Source organism: Heptranchias perlo, chromosome 31, assembly GCF_035084215.1.
Source record: "Heptranchias perlo isolate sHepPer1 chromosome 31, sHepPer1.hap1, whole genome shotgun sequence".
In the NCBI taxonomy this organism is placed as follows: domain Eukaryota; kingdom Metazoa; phylum Chordata; class Chondrichthyes; order Hexanchiformes; family Hexanchidae; genus Heptranchias; species Heptranchias perlo.
This window is the reverse complement of record NC_090355.1, coordinates 26,184,178-26,204,599: the sequence shown is the minus strand read 5'-3', so window position 1 is coordinate 26,204,599 and position 20,422 is coordinate 26,184,178. Positions and strand designations below refer to the sequence as shown.

The 20,422-nt window shown below is 42.6% G+C and overlaps 1 protein-coding gene and 1 long non-coding RNA gene across 2 annotated transcripts in view; one reads left to right on the top strand and one right to left on the bottom strand.

Annotated features, from left to right (window-relative positions):
- Positions 1 to 2,260: 2,260 nt before the first annotated feature.
- LOC137300600 (uncharacterized) lies at positions 2,261 to 11,381 on the bottom strand. The gene is made up of 3 exons (XR_010958138.1): positions 11,228 to 11,381; positions 10,140 to 10,416; positions 2,261 to 2,719 (listed from the first exon to the last, which is right to left on the bottom strand). It is a non-coding gene; the product is annotated as an uncharacterized lncRNA (long non-coding RNA).
- The window catches only part of stom (stomatin), a 43,583-nt gene continuing 33,350 nt past the window's right edge, over positions 10,190 to 20,422 (top strand). The window contains exons 1-3 of the mRNA XM_067969770.1: positions 10,190 to 10,357; positions 18,451 to 18,554; positions 19,931 to 20,003. Of these exons, the coding sequence (XP_067825871.1) occupies positions 10,207 to 10,357; positions 18,451 to 18,554; positions 19,931 to 20,003 (328 nt within the window). The 5' untranslated portion in view covers positions 10,190 to 10,206. The remainder of the gene's footprint in view (positions 10,358 to 18,450; positions 18,555 to 19,930; positions 20,004 to 20,422) is intronic.

Genomic DNA, 20,422 nt, shown 5'->3' with positions numbered 1-20,422 from the left:
AGCATTCCATCTCGCATAGCTCACATAGAGCTCCCAAGCATCTTAGCAAGAGGGCGGATGTTGGGGGAGGTGTGTTTCGGTGTGTGAACAAAGACAGTTTGTAAAAGACAGAGAATGCTGAAACTCCAGAATTATAAAACACCCAAAGGTCAAGAGATGGCCTGTATCTAGAACGTCAAGAAGGGAGTCTACACTAAAACAAGAGACGTGGTTGCTAAGAAACTGACATTGGTGGGGCCGTGCAAGACTGAATGGGGGGGGGGGGCTGTACTCGGATAAGAAGGGCTATGCATTCCTCAAAGGAACAAACAGCTTGTAAACAGAGAAGAAGTTTAAGGTTACTTTAGTTACGTTATGTAAAACAGCTTATCGAGTTGTTAACGTGGCGTTAGCACGGTGGGATGACTTACGACTAGGAGATAAGCAATGCTTACATGCAGAACAATGCAGCCGAATAGTATAAAGATAGGGCATACTCTCTCCCAAAGATTAGAATTCTCGAGTGGACAGTTGGAAGTCCATTGCCCCATGCAGCCTATGGCGGTCAGATCTGATCAATTTGAGACCGCGGGAAAATCAGGTTGTATTGATGTAATCAATTTAATGTAATCTAAAAGACAGTTGTATTATAACTATAATGCTGTTGTGAGTCAATCTATTAAAGCTTGTTGCTTAATAACCACTTGGGCCAGAATCAAGCCGAAGTTATTGTTGAAGGATTGACAACCCTTTTGTTGTGAGACAGTAACAGGAAAATATCCGCTAACAGGAGATGAGGAGACATTTTTTTTAATGCAATGAGTTGTTATGATCTGGAATGCAGTGCCTGAAAGGGTGATAAAAGTAGATTCAATAGTAACTTTCCAAAGGGAATTGAAAAAAATAAAAAGGAATATAGGTTGATAGGGTTAGATGAAGAAGGGTGGAAGGAGGCCCGTTTGGAGCATAAATGCCGGCATGGACCAGTTGGGCCGAATGGCCTGTTTCTGAGCTGTAAATTCTATGATGCATACTTGAAAAGGAAAAATTTGCAGGGCTAAGGGGAAAAAGCATGGGAGTGGGGGTAATTGAATAGTTCTTTCAAAAAGCCAGCACAGGCACGATGGGCTGAATGGCCTCCTGTGCTGTAAGATTTAATGATTCTAGCCCTCCTTCTCCAGATCTGGCTGGACCACATCAAGCACTATCAGCCCCACTCTCCTCTGCCAAAACTGCTCACTACTCCAGGAATACCCTAGAAAGCAAAGGTAACAGTCTTTTTCCACTACCAACCATATCTTTAAATCCCCTCACCTCAGCCCCCTTCACCCTCACCTCCAAAAACAAGTGCAAAGAGCTCACTAGGATTGAGGTCATCTGTTCAGCTGCCTCTGCTGGTTCCCTCCCCCCCTTTCCCTTGCCCAGCAAGCTAACCCCCCACCCCCAGCCCTAGCCAAGATGCTCCCCCCTGCTCTAGATCTGATCCTGTGTCTTTCTCCAGTTTCTTTCCTATCTCTCTTCATGCCCTCTTCAAGCTCATCCATAGACCCACTTCCTGCTCGCTTGACCCCATTCCGACCAAGCCACTGACCACCCAACTTCCCTTCCTGGCCCCCATGATAGCCAACATTGTAAATAGTTCCCTCTCCTCAGATACTGTCTCACTCCTTTTCAAAACAGCCATCATTACCCACTCTTCAAAACCCACCCTCTGTTCTAGCAAATTACCATTGCATCTCCAACCTTCCTTTCACGTTGTTGCCTCCCAAATCTGTTTCTCCAATCGGGTTTCCGCCCCTGCCACAACACTGAAATTGTCCTAATCAAAGTCACAAATGACATCCTCTGTGATTATGACTGTGGTGCATTTTGTCGCCTTATCCTCCTCGACCTCTCTGCAGCCATTGACACAGTTGACCACACCATTCTCCTCTAAAGGCTCTTCTCTGTTGCCCAGCTCAGTGGGACTGTCCTCAATTGGTTCCAGTCTCACGTATTAAATCGTCACCAGAGCAATTCCAGCTGTTCTATGTAGGCTGCAGCATGTATTGATGGGACAGGCTGGATGGACCAGTTGGGCTTTTCCTGTCCTTTTTTGTATGTTCATATGTTTTCATTCAGTTAATTTCAATAAGCACTAACTTTTTCTAATCTAGCAATTTCATTGATCCAAAGCACTTTGCTGAAAAAGTAGTCTCTCTCAAAGATTAATTAAATCAATCAGAATTATAGCGATTTTGGGCAAAAGTGTAACAGATTCGGACATGACACCAGATGGTAATCAATGTCTCATTTATTAATAGTCAAATCAAACATGTAAAAGTACCCAATATTAAAAGACAGTAATAATAAAGATTAAAACAATATTACCCCATTTGATCTCTGGGCAAGTTCCCAATAAAGTTGGTGGTGTGGTCGTTTCGAGTCTTCTGACAGCTATGTGTTCTTCTCTGGACCTCTGCACTGAGCTCAGGAGATGTTGGGTTTTTAATAGTTCCCTGGCTGGATCCTCACACCATATATGGAATTGTTATTCATAAGACCCTTTTAGATTAGCCCGGTTGTTTTTCAAAGAATTCAAGATGGTCAGCTTGTTTTAACATTGTTACAATGCGGTGATTCATGCTGGAAATAAGAACGTGCGGGCATTAGGTTACAACACCATCCAGCTCAGCGGTGCTGTTATGTCCTTGTCGTATTGTTCTGCTTTTTGGGTCATTTTCCTCTTTTAACCACATAGCTGTTTGCCTCACCATGGGGGGAGATAAAATTCAGCCATTATTCAAAGGTCAGTATTTTATAATTCAGCAAAATAGACAACTTACTCAGCAAACCAAACAACACAGCTTGCAGAGCATGATGGTTAAAAGCGTTGAGACAAAGATGTCAATTTGTCCCTATTCCCAATATTCTTACAAAAGTACTGAAAAATTGCAGTTCAATCTCTTTCTTTACGTGGATGACAAATTAATTTTATTTCTGGTCTGAACGTTTTAAATGGAAGTAGTGTCGTTAAAATCTCTTCCCCCTTGCCAACTCTCCAGAGAAATGCTTATGTTATCTTTAACTTTATTGAAAAATTTTGACCCAATTGATATTGCAGATCAGGAAGTGTGCCAATAGTAGTAGCTACAATATCGTTTATAGAGATTTTATGAAAGATTAATATTGAGTTTGTGAATGGTGTGAAATAGCATGATGGGCTCTATTTCCCTTTGCAGGCTAATGACAATAATGGTCTGTATGAGCCAAGTCACATTCTATCTCATGATCAAGCCCTAATATTGTTTTTCATACCTAATTTTACTCATATGCAAAGTCATAGTGAGGTGCCTCATTAGATGCATTACCAGCCTGTTTGTTCTCCTTGCACAATTTTCCAGTTCAATGTTGTGGGGAAATTGTCAGCGCTAAGTTTGAACCTGGTCTTAAGTGGGTCTACACTCTAGTGTACAACCCCAGCATGAACAATGGGGAGAAAAAAAATGGGAAACTACACTTCCTTAATAAGGCAAAGAGGGAAAGAAGGCAATTATTTTGGTTCCATTTATGTTTTTCTGGCTTGACAAACAACTAATATCCCCAGAGATTATAGCTGCCCAAATAAACAGTTCATCATCTCTGTCAGGAGTTCAGGACTGATTTAGAAGTAGGTTCTTGCAGTTTGAAATGAAGGCCATTACCCTCTGTCATCTTTCAGGCCCTTATCTGTGTTAATGCACTCGGCCAGACCACCCTATTTAATTCAAACAGAAAATGCTGGAAATACTCAGTAGGTCAGGCAGAACAACTTCTAAAGGGATTATTTTGTTCTGACAAAAGTTCATCAACCAGAAAAGCTGTTTCTCTCTCCACCGATGCTGCCTGAGCTGCTGAGCATTTCCAGCATTTTCTGTTTTTATTTCAGATTTCCAGCATCTGCAGTATTTTGCTTTCGACTCCATTTAATTACATAAGCCAGCGGAAAGCTGGATTACATCTGCTTTTACGTTACAAAGTAGCAAAAAAAAAATGAAATGAAAAAGTAATTTTTTCATTTAAAAAAAGGGACTGCACAAGGCCCAGGGTAGATAGTGATTCATAAAAACCCTCTGCTGCTTCATGGTTCCACAAACTGGAATTAATATAAGGAAGCAGAGGGAGGAGTATTATAAATTTATGCTCATTTACAAGTTCTGAAATGATTTTTTTTCTTGATTAGTACAGGTATTCCAGCTTAAAGAGTCCACTTTTGTGAATTCTTGCCTATTTCCACAGAAGGATAGTTATGCATATTTTCTCTCTGACCCCCAAATATAATCAAGTAAAATTCCAGAATATTTATACATCCCCACTATTTAACCATAACCACTTCCACAGATGACATTCCCAGCAGCACATAGGCCAGTATACTTAATACCTATAACCTGGGCTAGGTGCTTGTTTATTTCACCGACATCAGTTGTTCCTTGGACCTATGGCCTTGAGTACGTGTGTCATGTTAACCAGATTGCTTTGGTTTGTTGAGTAATATTTATGCAGCTCTACTTCTCCCTGGTCTTCCTGGGGCAGCAGAAGCCACAATTGGACTGGGAAATATTTAGTAAAATAATTACAAAAACAAAAAAAAGAGAATCTGTGCAGGGGATTGGTGGGCTATACAAAATAAATCATCAAGTAAACTCCAGAGTGCAAACAGGCACAAGTGAGTGTGACAGGGATTATTTTGCCTAACCCATCAGTCAACACATTTCATACCTATGTTCTAATTTAATTTACATTGATTTCAGGCAGATTTACCAGTGTGGTAAGTGAGAGGTTGCAGAGTGACACAAGTGGTGATGTCGTGTGAAATAGTCTGAACTTAGTAAGATTTTACAATCGGATACACACATTGGATACTCATAAACAGGGCACTCAGGCAGCAGGTGGTTTACAGAAAAAAATAGACAGTACTGACAGATTTTTTTTAAGTTACATAAACCACAGAGAGTAAGCATAAACAACATGCTCTATAAATAAAAATTGTATATGCCTGTATTATTTGTTGCAGTAATCAATTATTGTCACTAGATGGAAATAGTACAATTGTAAAATATATCATATTCAATTGGTCCATTTTGACTCTAGCTATATTTACACTGTGCACCAAAGTTCCATTATTTGCCTTCTATATATTGCCTCTTGGCAACATTATCCATTAGCACTGGGTCATACGTATGCTGAAGGTAAGCAGTTTTAACTCTCCACTATCACCCTTGATTCCATGGCTAACTTCAGGCTGTTTGACTGCCTGTCTGACATCAAGCTGTGAATGTGCCAGAACTTCTAGCAGCTCAACATTGGTAAGAACAAAGCTATCCTGTTTGACCCTCGTCAGAAACTCTCTATTCAAATGCAACTCGATGGTGCACAACCTTGGTGTCCTGCTCAACCCTAAATTTATCTTCAAACCACACATCCAATCCATCATCAAGATTGACTACTTCCATCTCCGAAACATTGCCTGCCTGTCACTAAAGCACAACCCCACTGCTGCTGAAACTCCCATCTTTGTCTTTATCACTTCCAGACTTGACTTTTACAATGCTCCACCCTATATAACTCCCTCACCCAGAACTTTGCCATGTGTGTCCTATCCCACTCACCTAATCCTGGCCAGCCTCAATTGCCTCCTGGTTCCTCCACACATCAATTTTAAATTCTCTTCCTCACCTTCAAATCCATTCATGACCTTACCCCTCCACACCTCTACAACCTCCTCCAGCCCTACTTCCTTCTCCACCCCATATCCCACCATTTGTGGCAGAGTTTTCAATCGTCCTGAAACCTTTGCTATACCTCTCCCCACATTCGAAAGTAAACTTTAACTTTTAAACAGTGCCTTCAGCCACTATTCCTAGTCCTGCTTGGGTCTGTCAACTCCTCCACCCCCCCTCGCCTTTGTGAAGCATCTTAGGACATTTTGCTACCTTAAAGACGCTATATAAATATCAATTGTAAACAATTTCACAACACCAAGCCTCCGAAAGCTTGTGAAATTAAAATAAAATTGCTGGACTATAACTTGGTGTTGTGAAATTGTTTACAATTGTCAACCCCAGGCCATCACCGGCATCTCCACATCATATAAATATCAATTATTATTATTGATTTGAAAGTTTGGGTCCCAGTGGTTCAGCACTCATTTTCAGTTATACTCAAGTCATCGATCTGGAGGAACTCCCGGGTACTGGCTTGGCTTGTATAGCTGCAACTATTAGTCTGAGACTGATATCCGCAGTATTGGCTCCAGCCAGGCAATATCGTGCTCATGACGTTTGGCTGGAACTCCAACTGACAAGGGGCAAGCTCCTGAATAGAGGATCCACACTGTCTAAACATTTAAACCAACTCCAAATAGGTTTCAATAGGTCACTTAAATATTTTTAAACTGGTAATGCACCGCATGCAGCGTTAAAGCCGAATGGGTGAGACTTTACTTCTTCTGGGGTGTCTCATAACACTTCTCTCCTGAGTCAGACCGGGCACGGATCCCGAATTTATACTGCAATCTCAGTGTTGTAACGAAGCAGAAATTACTTTGCAGTGAGGCTAAAATTGTGGTGTAAATGTGCCCTAAATTGATTTCTGGAGGTTGCCGCGTGATTTGTTGGCCGGGTTCAATTAGTGAAAGGAGTTTGACATCATGAATTTCCGGTCAGTATTCCGCCTTTCATTGCTGCCATTATAAGCTTAAAATGATAATTTCAAAACAAATTTATGTTTTAATAACATCATAAGTGTAGACGGACTTCTCGATGCCTCAGTCAATTTACCCAATTCACTTGTGTGAACTTTGGATGAGAACAGGAACAGGCTCGGCTGTGCATTTCCTGTGGTTGAATAGTCTATTGATATTCACTGTCACGACTCACACATGAATAAATAGTGAATCTGTCACGGTCAGCGGTGTAAAATGATAAACTTCACCTATGTGGCTGACCAAGCTACTTGGTTTCAAATAGCTGAGAGTTTTAGCTTATTCAAGTTTTTAGTTCCCTATTCCGAGGGGGTTCAAAAATCCCCCCATTCAATTTCTTTGCTTGATGGAATTGATATTTTGAAAATGAATTTTTCCCCATAGTTGTTTTACCTCTTTCAAAAAGTGCTCCTGCTTTAGATAACCCATACCATTGTTAAAATCCTGCCCATCCCATCTCCCAGTTTAGTTGTAATGGCAAATACCCTCACATCCCACCAAGATACTATCAGCTTCCTAAGGATTTTGAGGCAGAGGGTAACATTCCCTAAACATTTTTATTCACTACAGGCCAATTCAACCGTGTCCCATTTTTGAATGGAAATACATGGGAGAGGAGGATCATTCTTGGGTTTGGTTGGAAAATAAATGTTGCTCCTTTACATCTTCCTCTCATCCAGTGCAGCAATTCCTTAGGCAGCCCAGTCTCCCTGTTGCAGGCTGTATGCTCTCAGATCTACCTGCCATCTCCCTTTCTGGAGCAACCCGTACATCCTCTTGATGGGGGAGGATGGAGAGATTTTTTTTGATACTCTAAATCCCTCAAAAGGATCTCCCGAGTTTTGAAATATGGGACAATCCAGTCACATGAATCACTCTCTCTCTCTTGGATTGGATTGGAGGGAGGGGACTTTTCCATTATCTCCAGATCTACCTCTGGACAGTCTGGTAGAGTCACATTGACATCACTGGACTTGCTCCTTTCTGCCAATGGTGCAGATGATCTTTTGATCTCCCTTTCGTACAATGAATATGGTGTGTCCAGTCACAGCAGCCTGGAGGGGCATGGTACCAGGTGAAGCTTTCTGAGCAGAGTAATACTGCAGCTTTTAAAATAACAACCTATACCCAACTACAAGGATGTCAATTCAGAAACATTCACCCAAAATAAGACTATAATTTACTGTCGGTGACATTAGTAGATGAATGCGTAACATGTTTGTTTGGTATTCCTGTTATTTTAATACAGGCACTAACCCATTCAAAATAGGCAAATTAATGCCTATTTTGAAACAATGGATAATATCTGCTAATATCACCAACATTCATTTCTAGGCTATACAGTACTCTGGTTCCATAAGTGGAATGCCAGGGTACCAAGAAGTGCTGGAGGAGATGCACAGTAGCTTCTGTCCCCTCGATGAATAAGTTATTCAAATTTAAGGTCCAATGAATACCATGATTTGTGTAAGACCAGTGCTAAAAATACTGCGTAAGATAGTAAATGTTTTATCAAGTTGATATTCCTGCTTTTTGCAGTCCCTTTGTTATCTAAAGGCTCTGCAGTATTCAAAGAAGAAATTATTGATGCAAATGTGATGTACAAGAAATAGTATTACTGATTTTAAGATACCATCCTATATGGGATATAGAATTACGTGGCAGAGCTTGTTGTGTTAACAGATTGATTTTTAAAAATTACTTATCACATGTACACAGTTTAATGTGATTTATAAGATAACATATGGGGGCACTGAATCCCAAAACAGTAATTCAATGCAGAAGTTTTATAATACTATAATATTTATATGCAAAGGTTGCAGGGAGATATCAATGGACTGGTCAAGTGGGCAGAAAAGTGGCAAATGGAATTCAATCCAGAGAAGTGTGAGGTGATGCATTTGGGGAGGGCAAACAAGGCAAGGGAGTACACAATAAATGGGAGGATACTGAGAGGTGTAGAGGAACAAAGGGACCTTGGAGTGCATGTCCACAGATCCCTGAAGGTAGCAGGACAGGTAGATAAGGTGGTTAAAAAGGCAAATGTGATATATTCTATGCCTCAGCTAAGAAAAGAAAGTAAGAGCAGGGGGGTTTTGCTAGGACTGTATAAAACATTGGTTAGGCCACAACTTGAGTACTGCGTACAGTTCTGGTCACCATATTACAAGAAAGATGTGATTGCATCAGAGATGGTACACAGGAGATTTATGAGGATGTTGCCAGGGCTGGAGAATTTTAGCTATGAGAAAAGATTGGATAGGCTGGGGTTGTTTTCTTTGGAACAGAGGAGGCTGAGGGGAGATTTAATTGAGATATCTAAAATTATGACGGGACTAGATATAATATAGTGGATAGGAAGGACCTATTTCCCTTAGTAGAGGGGTCATTGACCAGGGGGCATAGATTTAAATTAATTGGTAGAAGGATTAGATGGGAGCTGAGGAGAAATGTTTTCACCCAGAGGGTGGTGGGGGTCTGGAACTCACTGCCTGAAAGGGTGGTAGAGGCAGAAACCCTCAACTCATTTAAAAAGTACTTGGATGTGCACTTGAAGTGCCGCGACCTACAGAGCTACGGACCAAGTGCTGGAAAGTAGGATTAAGCTGGATAGCTCTTTTTCGGTTGGCACAGACACGATGGGCCAAACGGCCTCCTTCTGTGCCGTAACTTTCTATGATTCTATGATTAGGGTTCTTTTTATGAGCATCAACAGAATCCAAAGACTGAATTAATGTTTCAGGTATATACCCTTCTTCAGAAGGGTACACACCCAAAACATTAACCTGTCTTTTCTTTTTATGGATGCTGGCTGATCTGCTGTGTAATTGTAGCATTTTCTGTTTTGAGTCAGAATTTCAACATTTGTAGTTTTTTTTCTTTTTATTTGTACATCAAGACTGAATTACTGCCTTATATTCACCCCCACTCGACTATTAATGACAACAATGAACAACTATGATTGCCGGAAAAATGAAATAAAATATAACACCTGCAATTGCAGTCAATATCTGAATAAAATTGGGGCATGGAGTCATCACAGGGTTCTGATGCAGTGCCCCATAACCTGAAATATTAACCTAACTTTCTTTCTAAGACGAATACAAAAAAAGGAAAAGACCAACCAGTTTATCATGTCTGGCTTATTCAACCTATATGTCCCCATCAATGCAATCTCCTGGAAGAGGAGGCCAATTTAGGGAGGGGGAATTAACTCATCCCAGATACACATCTCAAAGAAAAACTGTAATGTGATTTTTAAAAATTGCAATCAGCTGATATTGTCAAAGTTCACAGCAGAGTACAGGAAAGTGGGAAATCACACACACACATAATTATGCATAACAGCCACAGTTGCAATAAGCCACTGTCTGGGCGACCCTGGTCTAAAGTGTTAGCAAGTCTCTTCACCCCATTAATCAATGTGGGACAGGATTACCTCAGCGCAGAGCCAGAGGGGGAGGGGCAAAGTGTCACGTGAAGGCGAAGTCCCGGCTAAAGTGTAAATGTTTCTTGCGGAGAAACAAGGCAACACGAGTGTCTCATCGGCATTCGCCTCCAACAGAGTGATCCCCGAAGACCAGAACACGACGTCTAGGCCGGCCATGGAAGGGGATGCGGCAGACCAGCTGAAAGTTCGGCGCATCGATGACCAAGGTATAAAGAGAGAGAGAATCGATGTGTTTGTTTCACGCACATTGTTATTTGGGGAGACGCTGCGGAGGATTAGCGGGGTTTAAATGCCTTACTTGGACCCTTCCATTCGATGAGTGTAGGGGCTGCGCGGGAGGAGCGAGGGCCGCCGCCCGCCCGCCGGACCCTCCGCCCGCCCGCCGGACCCTCCACCGACCGTCCCTCCGCCCGCCCGCCGGACCCTCCACCGACCGTCCCTCCGCCCGCCCGCCGGACCCTCCGCCCGCCCGCCCGCCGGACCCTCCACCGTCCGACCCTCCGCCCGCCCGCCGGACCCTCCACCGTCCGACCCTCCGCCCGCCCGCCGGACCCTCCACCGTCCGACCCTCCGCCCGCCCGCCGGACCCTCCACCGTCCGACCCTCCGCCCGCCCGCCGGACCCTCCACCGTCCGACCCTCCGCCCGCCCGCCGGACCCTCCACCGTCCGACCCTCCGCCCGCCCGCCGGACCCTCCACCGTCCGACCCTCCGCCCGCCCGCCGGACCCTCCACCGTCCGACCCTCCGCCCGCCCGCCGGACCCTCCACCGTCCGACCCTCCGCCCGCCCGCCGGACCCTCCACCGTCCGACCCTCCGCCCGCCCGCCGGACCCTCCACCGTCCGACCCTCCGCCCGCCGGACCCTCCACCGACCGTCCCTCCGCCCGCCCGCCGGACCCTCCACCGCCCGTCCCTCCGCCGGACCCTCCACCATCCGCCCGTCCCTCCGCCCGCCGGACCCTCCTCCGCCCGCCGGACCCTCCACCATCCGCCCGTCCCTCCGCCCGCCGGACCCTCCACCGCCCGTCCCTCCGCCGACCCGCCGGACCCTCCACCACCTCTGCCGCTTACTTACCCCGTCGTCTGACGGACCGGACCTGTTGAGGGGTGATGATGATGGCAGCTGCTGGCTTTCTCCACTCGAGGAGCCGTTCATGTTCCAAGGGGTCTCCGGCTAAGGCGATCACGTACCCCCTGCGCCTGGCATCAGTACGACACTTCCTCCTACCATTATCTTCCCTTTTTAAGTTTATTTTTTTCAAGAAAATATACAGGAAGGTAGGGGGTGGGTGGACCTCTGGGAATCTTAAAGGTTTAAAGAACGTTTTTTTAAAAAATACACATTATATATTTTTATTTTTTGTGCTAACTGCATGCTATCAAATGTGAAATGAAAAAAGGCTATTCAGTCCATCTGGCATCACCCTACCAACAACTGTTCTGTACAGTTTGCTCTGTCAGGGGTTTGCCTGAATTATTTAATTTTATTTCGGTGGTGGGGTGGAGGGAAGTAAAAGAATGAATGTCCTGAAATTTTATTAGAACCCTAAAGTTAACAGGAAAAAAAACCCCAAGAAGTAAATCTAATATTACAATGATTCCTCCTTGCTAGTTGCAATTCTATAAACAATGGTCACAACAGATGTGTGAGCTAGATAGGATTAAGCATTTTTTTTACTGTATGAGGAATTTGTTGTGAAAAGCATTTTAAAAGTGAGAAGCATGCCTGGAGGTGTCTTTTTGGTGGGATAAGTGAGACGTGTGCAGTTCCTGCAACATTCTGTTGCAGTAAATGGTGCAGTAGCTGCTAAGGGAAATGATTTCATATAATTTGGATCACTAATGCTTTTTTTTGGATTTTGCCCAAATTTAAATATATATAATATATATATCATAAAGCACAGGAGGCCATTCGGCCCAACGTGCCTGTGCCGGCTCTTTGACAGAGCTATCCAATTAGTCCCACTCCCCTGCTTTTTCCCCATAGCCCTGCAAATTTTTCCCCTTTGAGTATTTATCCAATTCCCTTTTGAAAGTTGTTGTTGAATCTGCTTCTACCACCCTTTCAGGCAGTGCATCCCATATAACAACTTGCTGCTTAAAATAATTATACATATTTTTTAATTCACTTACAGCATTGTGCCCGGGCTTAACGTATGGTGTACATAATATGGGAGAAAGGCTGGTGGAGTTTATTTTTTTCCCCTCAAATTTCTTCTCTAATTGCATGTCACAAGCAATATCTGTAGAAAAGAGGGGTACAACCTTTTCCCAGCCCTCCTGAAATGGCTCTGAACTGGTGGCAATGAGCCAGATTCTCGGCTACAGATATGTTACCTGTGGTTTCCTCTTCTCTTTTGGGACGTCATCTTATTGTAACGGCTGAGATCGTGAACTTAGTAGAATAGTGAATCAAACTGGCACCTCCAGATTTTCAGTGACCTTGTCAAAGATGTAATCTGCACAATGTTGGGTTATATTGTGTAAAGTGTACACGAGCAGCTTTATACAGCTGCTGGTGACTCTTTAAATACCTGTTAAAAAATTGTGATCGGAAGCTGCCCTATAGCTCAAAGAGAAGGTCCCAGGTTTGATGCTTCCTCTGTTAGCTGATCTCAGCTATGGTGTTGGTACGAATGTTGCAGTTGGTATCAGCTCTTGGACAGTTTTGCTGCTCCTGATCACAAACCTGCACCCCCTGCTGGGCATCGCGTGAGAACAGAATTGGGCTTGGTTGTGATGTTCCTCACAGTCAAATAGCATGTGAAATCTCATCAAGGATCACATGAATAATGGGCATGTGGGCAGAATAGCAGAGGGCAACCAGTACCCATGTAATTCTACTCCAGCAGCATCGATACTTACTGAAGGGGTAAAAAAATGGCAGGATGGGGAAGAGAAAAGGAAATCATGGTTAAATGTTGTCACTATACATTGGCGCACTGGTACCAATGCAATATGGAATAATTGCACTTTAACCAATATGCTTTAATCTGTGTTCTTCTACTTGTTAATTCTTCACCTCTATTCACTCCCACCAGTCACCACAAGTGGTGACCACAAGTACGTCAGCCAAATGTTGTATAGTTTAAAAAGCTATCAAGCCGAAAAGTTTTTGGAAAGATAGAATCTATAATTGTACTGCTGGGTGTAAACATTTAGATGGTGTGAAAATTGCACACGCCCACAATTGTGCTTTATCGAAATCCTAGTGACAATGCTGCTAAATTCAATTTAAAAAAAACTTTAAGCTATTTCTGAAGTCAAAGAAAATTTGCAGTTTGTTTCTTCCCTTTTTTTTCCCCGCTTTTCCATATCCTTCTTTAGATATATTATTCTTGATGATTTTAAACAGGTCTTGTGATTCAATAATCTGTTGTCATCTGTTAAACCACTCTAGAAATGTTCAATATAAAGTGACCATGTTATGTTGCCAGAATTTGAAACTACATTGAAACCTGGTCACTAGAAATGTTGGGAGTCTCAAAATAGTTTGACCTACTAAGTTTTGACCTCCTCCTTCCAACTTCTTCCCAGCACATGGGGAGAGAAAGAAGATCTTAAGAGGAGACCAATCAATGCTGTTTAATCTTGCCCAAATCTTTACCCAAAGAGTGGTAAGAATGTGGAATGCGCTACCACAAGAAGTAGTTGAAACGAATAGTATAGATGCCTTTTAAGGAGAAGCTAGATAAGTACGTGATAGTGAAGGGAATAGAAGGATATGCAGCTAGGGTTAGATGAAGTAGGGTGGGAGGAGGCTCGTGTGGAGCATAAACGCCGGCATAGACCAGTTGGGCCAAATGGCCAGTTTCTGCATTGTTAATTCTATGTAACGAAGCTTGAATTGTTTAGAGTTGTTTAAACCCTGAGGTAGTCATGTGGCCTTAAAATCGTTCTGGTTCATGCAGGTGTGTATGTTGCTGTTATTTTATTTATGTATATTTGAAGTTTGCTGGTATTTTCCGATCTTGGTTCTGTATCTCTCATTCCTCGGAGTACTGTGTACAGTTTTGGTCTCCTTACCTAAGGAAGGATATACTTGCCTTGGAAGGGGTGCAATGAAGGTTCACTAGATTGATCCCTGGGATGAGAGGGTTGTGCTATGAGGAAAGATTGAGTAGAATTGACCTTTATTTTTTGGTGTTTAGAAGAATGAGAGGTGATCTCATTGAAACGTATAAAATTCTGAGAGGGTTTGACAGGGTAGATGCTGAGAGGCTGTTTCTCCTGGCTGGAGAGTCTAGAACTAGGGGGCATAGTCTCAGGATAAGGGATTGGCCATTTAGGACCGAGATGAAGAAAACTTTCTTCACTCAGAGGGTTGTGAATCTTTGGAATTCTCTACCCCAGAGGGCTGTGGATGCTCAGTCATTGAGAATATTCCAGACTGAGATCAATAGATTTTTGAACACTAAGGGAATTGAGGGATATGGGGATAGGGCGGGAAAGTGGAGGTAGAAGATCAGCCGTGGTCTTAATGATGGCGGAGCAGGCTCGAGGGACCGTATGGCCTACCCCTGCTCCTATTTCTTAAGTTCCTATTTGCGAGGCTTTTTTAAAAAATAAGCCAAGACTCTTTTTGTACATCAGGGGCCAGTTTTAATTTTAGCCAGTTGTAGGTATCCCATCAATAGAAATGGATATTTCTCTCCTAATCAGTAATAAAATTTCCTTCGGCTAAATTTCGGCAGAACTGAAGTTGTCCTCTTCAGCTTCTGCAAATATCTCTGGTCTCAACTGCCATCATACTCCTCAGCTGCTACCTCAGTCTAAGCCTAGGGGTATAGACCCATGGTGTTGTTTGTCCCTGAGCTCTGCTTCTTTCCCCACATCTGATTCATCACCAAGACTGGTTCTTTTTATTCCTGTCACATTGTTTCATGGCCCCTCTCTGCCCTAGCTCTGTAACCTCCTCCAGCCCCACCCCCGACTCCGGCCTTGTGCATCCCTCTCACTTTGCCCCACCATTGGCCACCGTGCCTTCAGCTGCCTGGGCCCCATGCTGTGGAATTATCTACCTAAACCTTCTGTCTATGGTCTGTGGTCTACTATCACTGGCCTACTTCGCGTTCTCCACCATCAGCTGCTGCTCCTTCAGCCGCTAAGTCCCCGTCCCCTGGAGCTCCCTTCCTCAACATCTCCATCTTTCCACCTCCCTCTTTGCCTTCAAAGGCCTCTTATAAACCCTTCTCTTTGTGCTTTTGTCCCTTAGCCCCTCTCTTCCCTTTCTCCTCCTGTTAAGTGGCTAACTTGTCCACTACCTGGTATAGCATTGAAGACGTTTCTCGTGTCAGCTGTGGCTCTGGTAGGTAGCACGCTCGCTTCCGAGTAATAGCTCATGGGTTCAAGTCCCACTCCAGAGACTTGAGCACAAAATCTAGGCTGACACTCCACTCGGATGAGCTGCTAAACCGAGGCCCCGCCTGCCCCCTCAGGCGGATGTAAAAGATCCCATGTCTCTGTTTCGAACAAGAGCAGAGGAGTTCTCCCCTGTGTCCTGGCCAATATTTATCCCGAGGCCTACATCACTAAAACAGATTATCTGATCATTTGTCACGTTGCTGTTTGTGGGACCTTGCTGTGCACAAATTTTCCTACATTACAACAGTCACTACAGTTCAAAATGACTTAATTGGCTGTAAAGTGCTTTGGGATGTCCTGAGATCATGAAAGGTGCCATATAAATGCAAGTCTTTCATCCTTCTCTCTGTACATGAGGCATGCTATAGGATTGTAAATTGTGGCAATGCTGTTTCTGAGATACTGAGTTTAATTAAAGCGTCTCTGTGCCGTAGGTGTTAAAGATGAATGCTGCAGGTTTAAATATTGAGCTGTAGGTAGCTTACATCATTAGATAATTACAGCTGAGCAGCATATCGTGATAATGCTCATTACAAGTGTGGTGGGGAAGCCTTTCTCTAATGGTCGCTGTGTTTTCACTAGAATTTCAGTGCGGCATAATGGTGGATTGTGACATTTTTGTAGTGTCCGTTTGAGCTGAAAAACCTCCAGCAGTACAATTGCAGCTTGACTTGGATTCTGGAGAGAGCAATATGAGCTACAGTTTATCGCACTGGGGCAAGGCACTGGCAGTTACACATTGCACTGGTGGTAGTAGGAGTAAGTTGAGGTGATGAATTAAAATCACATAATTAATTTTACTAGTTTTTTTTTCTCTCTCCTCTCTTTCTTCCCCACCCCCCCCAACAAAATGTGCTGGTCCAAATTTACCAAATACTCATAAAACTAAGTTCCTTACCAGGGTCTGATTTTGTAATAAATGACATTAGGTTTTTTCACCTTCAGTATGCAGCATGTGTATTGGGGGATGGGGAGTCTACCTCCTAAGTTACAAGGCATTGCTGTAACCCTATTATCTGTAACACTACAGAAGAAACTTAATGGGCCAACAAACTTTTTTTACGCATGTGGATGTCGGTGAGGATCCTCTGGGGAACTGGAGAGAAAATTGATTTATTTTGTTAAGCCTTGAAATAATGATTAATGTATGGGCAAAATGGAGCATGCATTTGGAGTGGAAGGTGAAAGTAAATATAATGGCAGAGGGGAAATGTTGCAGAGTTCCCCCTCCACCGCAATCCATCAAGTAATAGGCTTGACTTGTCGTTGGGGGAGGATATAAAACAGTACCTTTTTCAAGCACAAGTCACAAGATAGACGATTACACTGACAAATTTAAATAATTTTTTTTAGTTTCAAGAACTTAGAATCTTTATTCTCTTCTCATTGGTATTTGTGATTCATCCAGTAATTAATATTTAGGAGACTAATAGTTCCTGATACCAATGTCACTAGGATTTAAGAATGACTGCGGCACATTTTTAATTTGAGGTTGGTTTTTTTTAAAAACGCCGAGTATAGATATAATTGGTGCTTAAAATAGTGCATCTAAACAGCTTTTAGTTATACTTGTGAGTTCTTGTGTTAAATAAAAGTGAATAATTTATGAAGGACTGAACAGATGTCTGCATAATAAATGTAAGCAATAAGAGATATTTCCATTGTTGGATAGAAATGGTTTTTCATTAAATAACATTTCAGTGCGATTGCTGGTTTTAGGTATTGAATGACCACATCGGCACTGTAAAGACAGCCATGTGGTGTTGTATTCACAAAATACTTGTGTAAAGGGAAAACTCTGAAGCACAGGCCCATTTACAGATGGACTCTGCTCTAATTTGGCTAGAAATGCTATCTACTGTAACCACCAAATACAGAAATGTAAATAGTATTCCTGCAGCAATTTATTTTTAGTAATGAACTGTAACCCCCCCAAAAAAACAAGGTTATGGTTTTGAAGGTGTTTTAAAATAAGTCATAGTGACCACTTACGCTGTGACCAGCACCAGGGACTAACTGCTTCCACTATCGTCGACACGCACGCGCGCTCCGTGTGTTGAGTCGTGCGTTCTCTGAACTCGACAGCCTGCCTGACAATGACTGGATCAAATTACACATTCCAGACAATGGGTTGGGTGAGTATTGTCCTGCTACATCCTGTCGGTGGCAATAGCAGAATGTGTTACTGCCATCATGGTGGTGGCAATGGACGCGACCCCACTTTTACTGTTTTGCTGCATTTAAGCATGGATCTGATATAGTATGTGAATAGATGATGTCAGGATACTTAATATTTTGTCCAAATGTGCATTTTAAATTCTGATAGGAGTAAGTTCGTTGTTTAACTTTTAATCAAAGTTCTGACCACTCAAAAAGACACATTACCTTGCTTCCCTCCCTTTTCATGTGCACTTCAGATGATGTCATGAATCATCACTTAGGTGATATCAAAGGAAGATAGTGGGGCAATAGTTTTGGATTGATCTAGCAAAGAGCTGGCACAGACGTGATGGGCTGAAGGGCCTTGTGTACTTCAAACCTCTATGGATCTAGCCCAGAGGAAACCCCACTGGGATTGTTCATTGTACTTCTCCCACTACATTTTTCAGGAGCCTTTTATTATTAAACACAAATTTAGATAGATTATTTAATGCTGTACTGACCACTGGGAATGTTTAAATTTATCTATAATCCAGACAACTTTATCAGGAATTGGCTGGACCTGGTGTGCCTTCCCTTGAAGTAATGATAAGAGTAGGGAATTGCTGTCTTGATCCACACACTACTGTTCTGTTACAGTTTTGTATCTGATTCATTCATGTATTGGTGGATAGTGTCAAGCTTAGTTGCTCTATTGGTAATCTTAAACATCTACATTGAAGTCTGAAAATGTAAAGAGTTGCATACAAATCTGTTGTGTATTTTTCTTTACAGATCAATCCAACGCCAGCCTTGGATTCTGTGGCTGGATCTTGGTTATACTGTCTTACCTGTTCATGATTGTCAGTTTCCCCATCTCCATTTGGTTGTGCATAAAGGTAAGTCCACAGATATGTTTTACCAGTTCAGTTCCTTAACATGTTATAGGACCGCAGTGCTTAAAGGATAATTGCCACGCAACCCTCAATGATAGAAGAATACGTCCTTGGTATCTTCTGTTTAACCCCTTCCCGTAGCAGTGGCTTTAATACGCATTTATTTTTCATTGAAAAAATGGATTCTGTAGAGAATCCTGCTGTAACTAGAGGTTTAAAACACATAACAAAGTGGGAATAGAATCAGTAGGTGCAGAGGTATCTCCCTTTGCAATGTTTTGGGGTTATGTGACAATTCAAATAAATGCAGTTCCCTTTTAAGAGTTTTAATTGCTGTATGTAAACTGCATAAGTAGAAAGACAGTGTTGTGTACTGTTACCACCCTGAACCAGGCATGGAGTAAGAAATGTTACTTGTGTCTGATTTTTAAAGTATCAAAGAGCCTTTTCATAATATGAGCCACAGCACAGAAATATTCTTATGTATTCCTTTTAGATTTACAAAGCAAGAGATTGGAATAAATCTCTCTTGATTGGACAATTCTATTTGGAAGAATTTGGTGCTGGTCCCCCCTCTCAGACACCACTCTACCATGTAGCCCTGTGTGTATATGCAGGGTGGGGGAGTAGAGGGGAGGGAGGAAAGAAGAGGTGGAAAGAGAGAATTTTTTTTTTTGAAAAGTACTTTTGGAGTTGGCGATATCCTTCAGAGCTTTGTACTACATATAATAGCATGGTTGCCATGCAGCAGTGGTATTCATGTTGTGAATGTGCACTCTGCATAAAAATGAGGGTAATATCAACTGCAGAATGAGGAATGACTGGCTGAAAGTTGTTGCTATTGTTGTACAATGCAATGCTGCTTGAGGTATGCCAATGTGGGGAATGGAGCATTTTCCCATGTTGGGCACCCAATGTCAGTATCGATTACTCCCAACACTAGGTATAGTATGGTTATAGGCAAAGTAAAGCTCCCTTTACTCTGTCCCAATGACTTGCTTTAACCCCTACCTCAGGATAGTATCACTGTGAATTTTTTTCTATTCTAGTGAGCTTCTAACTGAGATTCTTTATGATCACTAAGAAGTGGGTTGATAACTTGTTTCCAGCCAACAGAAAGAGAAGATTGTCATCCTGCCAATCTGCATTGGGTTCCAGCTAAGGTACCATAGGTGACAATTTGGCATGCTGACTGACTATGGCACCAGCCCACGGTGACAGGAAATTCTTTTTAAAAGTGGAGGTTTCTTTTCCATCTTTGTAGAGTTCACAATTTGATTGGAACATACACAGATTCTTGGTAGTTTCTGAGCATAGAATACAAAACAGAAACAAAATGGGATATGCAGGCATCAAACCTTTTTTGTTCTTTGTCACAGATCGTCAAGGAGTATGAGCGAGCTATAATCTTTAGGCTTGGTCGCATCCTAGCAGGAGGAGCCAAAGGGCCAGGTAAGTACAAGGAAAAATTAAGCACTAGTCTATTACTCTGAAACTGCCAATTGAGTTCTCAATTGATTTCCTTCAGAATTGTTCTTTAAAAGCCAGTAATCTTTTTAAATAATAAATCATGTTTATGTGTGTACTTTGTCCAACTTCTGTTGCCATGAATTTTGGTCACGCTTTAATGTCAGCACTTCACTGGCTAGAATGGAAACCCTATATGTAAAAGTTTGCCTATTTGTAAGTTATTGTGGACTGTACCAATAGGTGGTGCTGTGGAGCGAGTTCCTGACGTCTCTATTCGCCATCTTGTATATATTTTTAATAAAACTTGTATTCATCCACTGACCATGGGTAATGCCACTGCAATTTATTGTGTTTACTAAATTGGATATGGTTAGTAATGTGCACAAAACCACCCTCCAAAA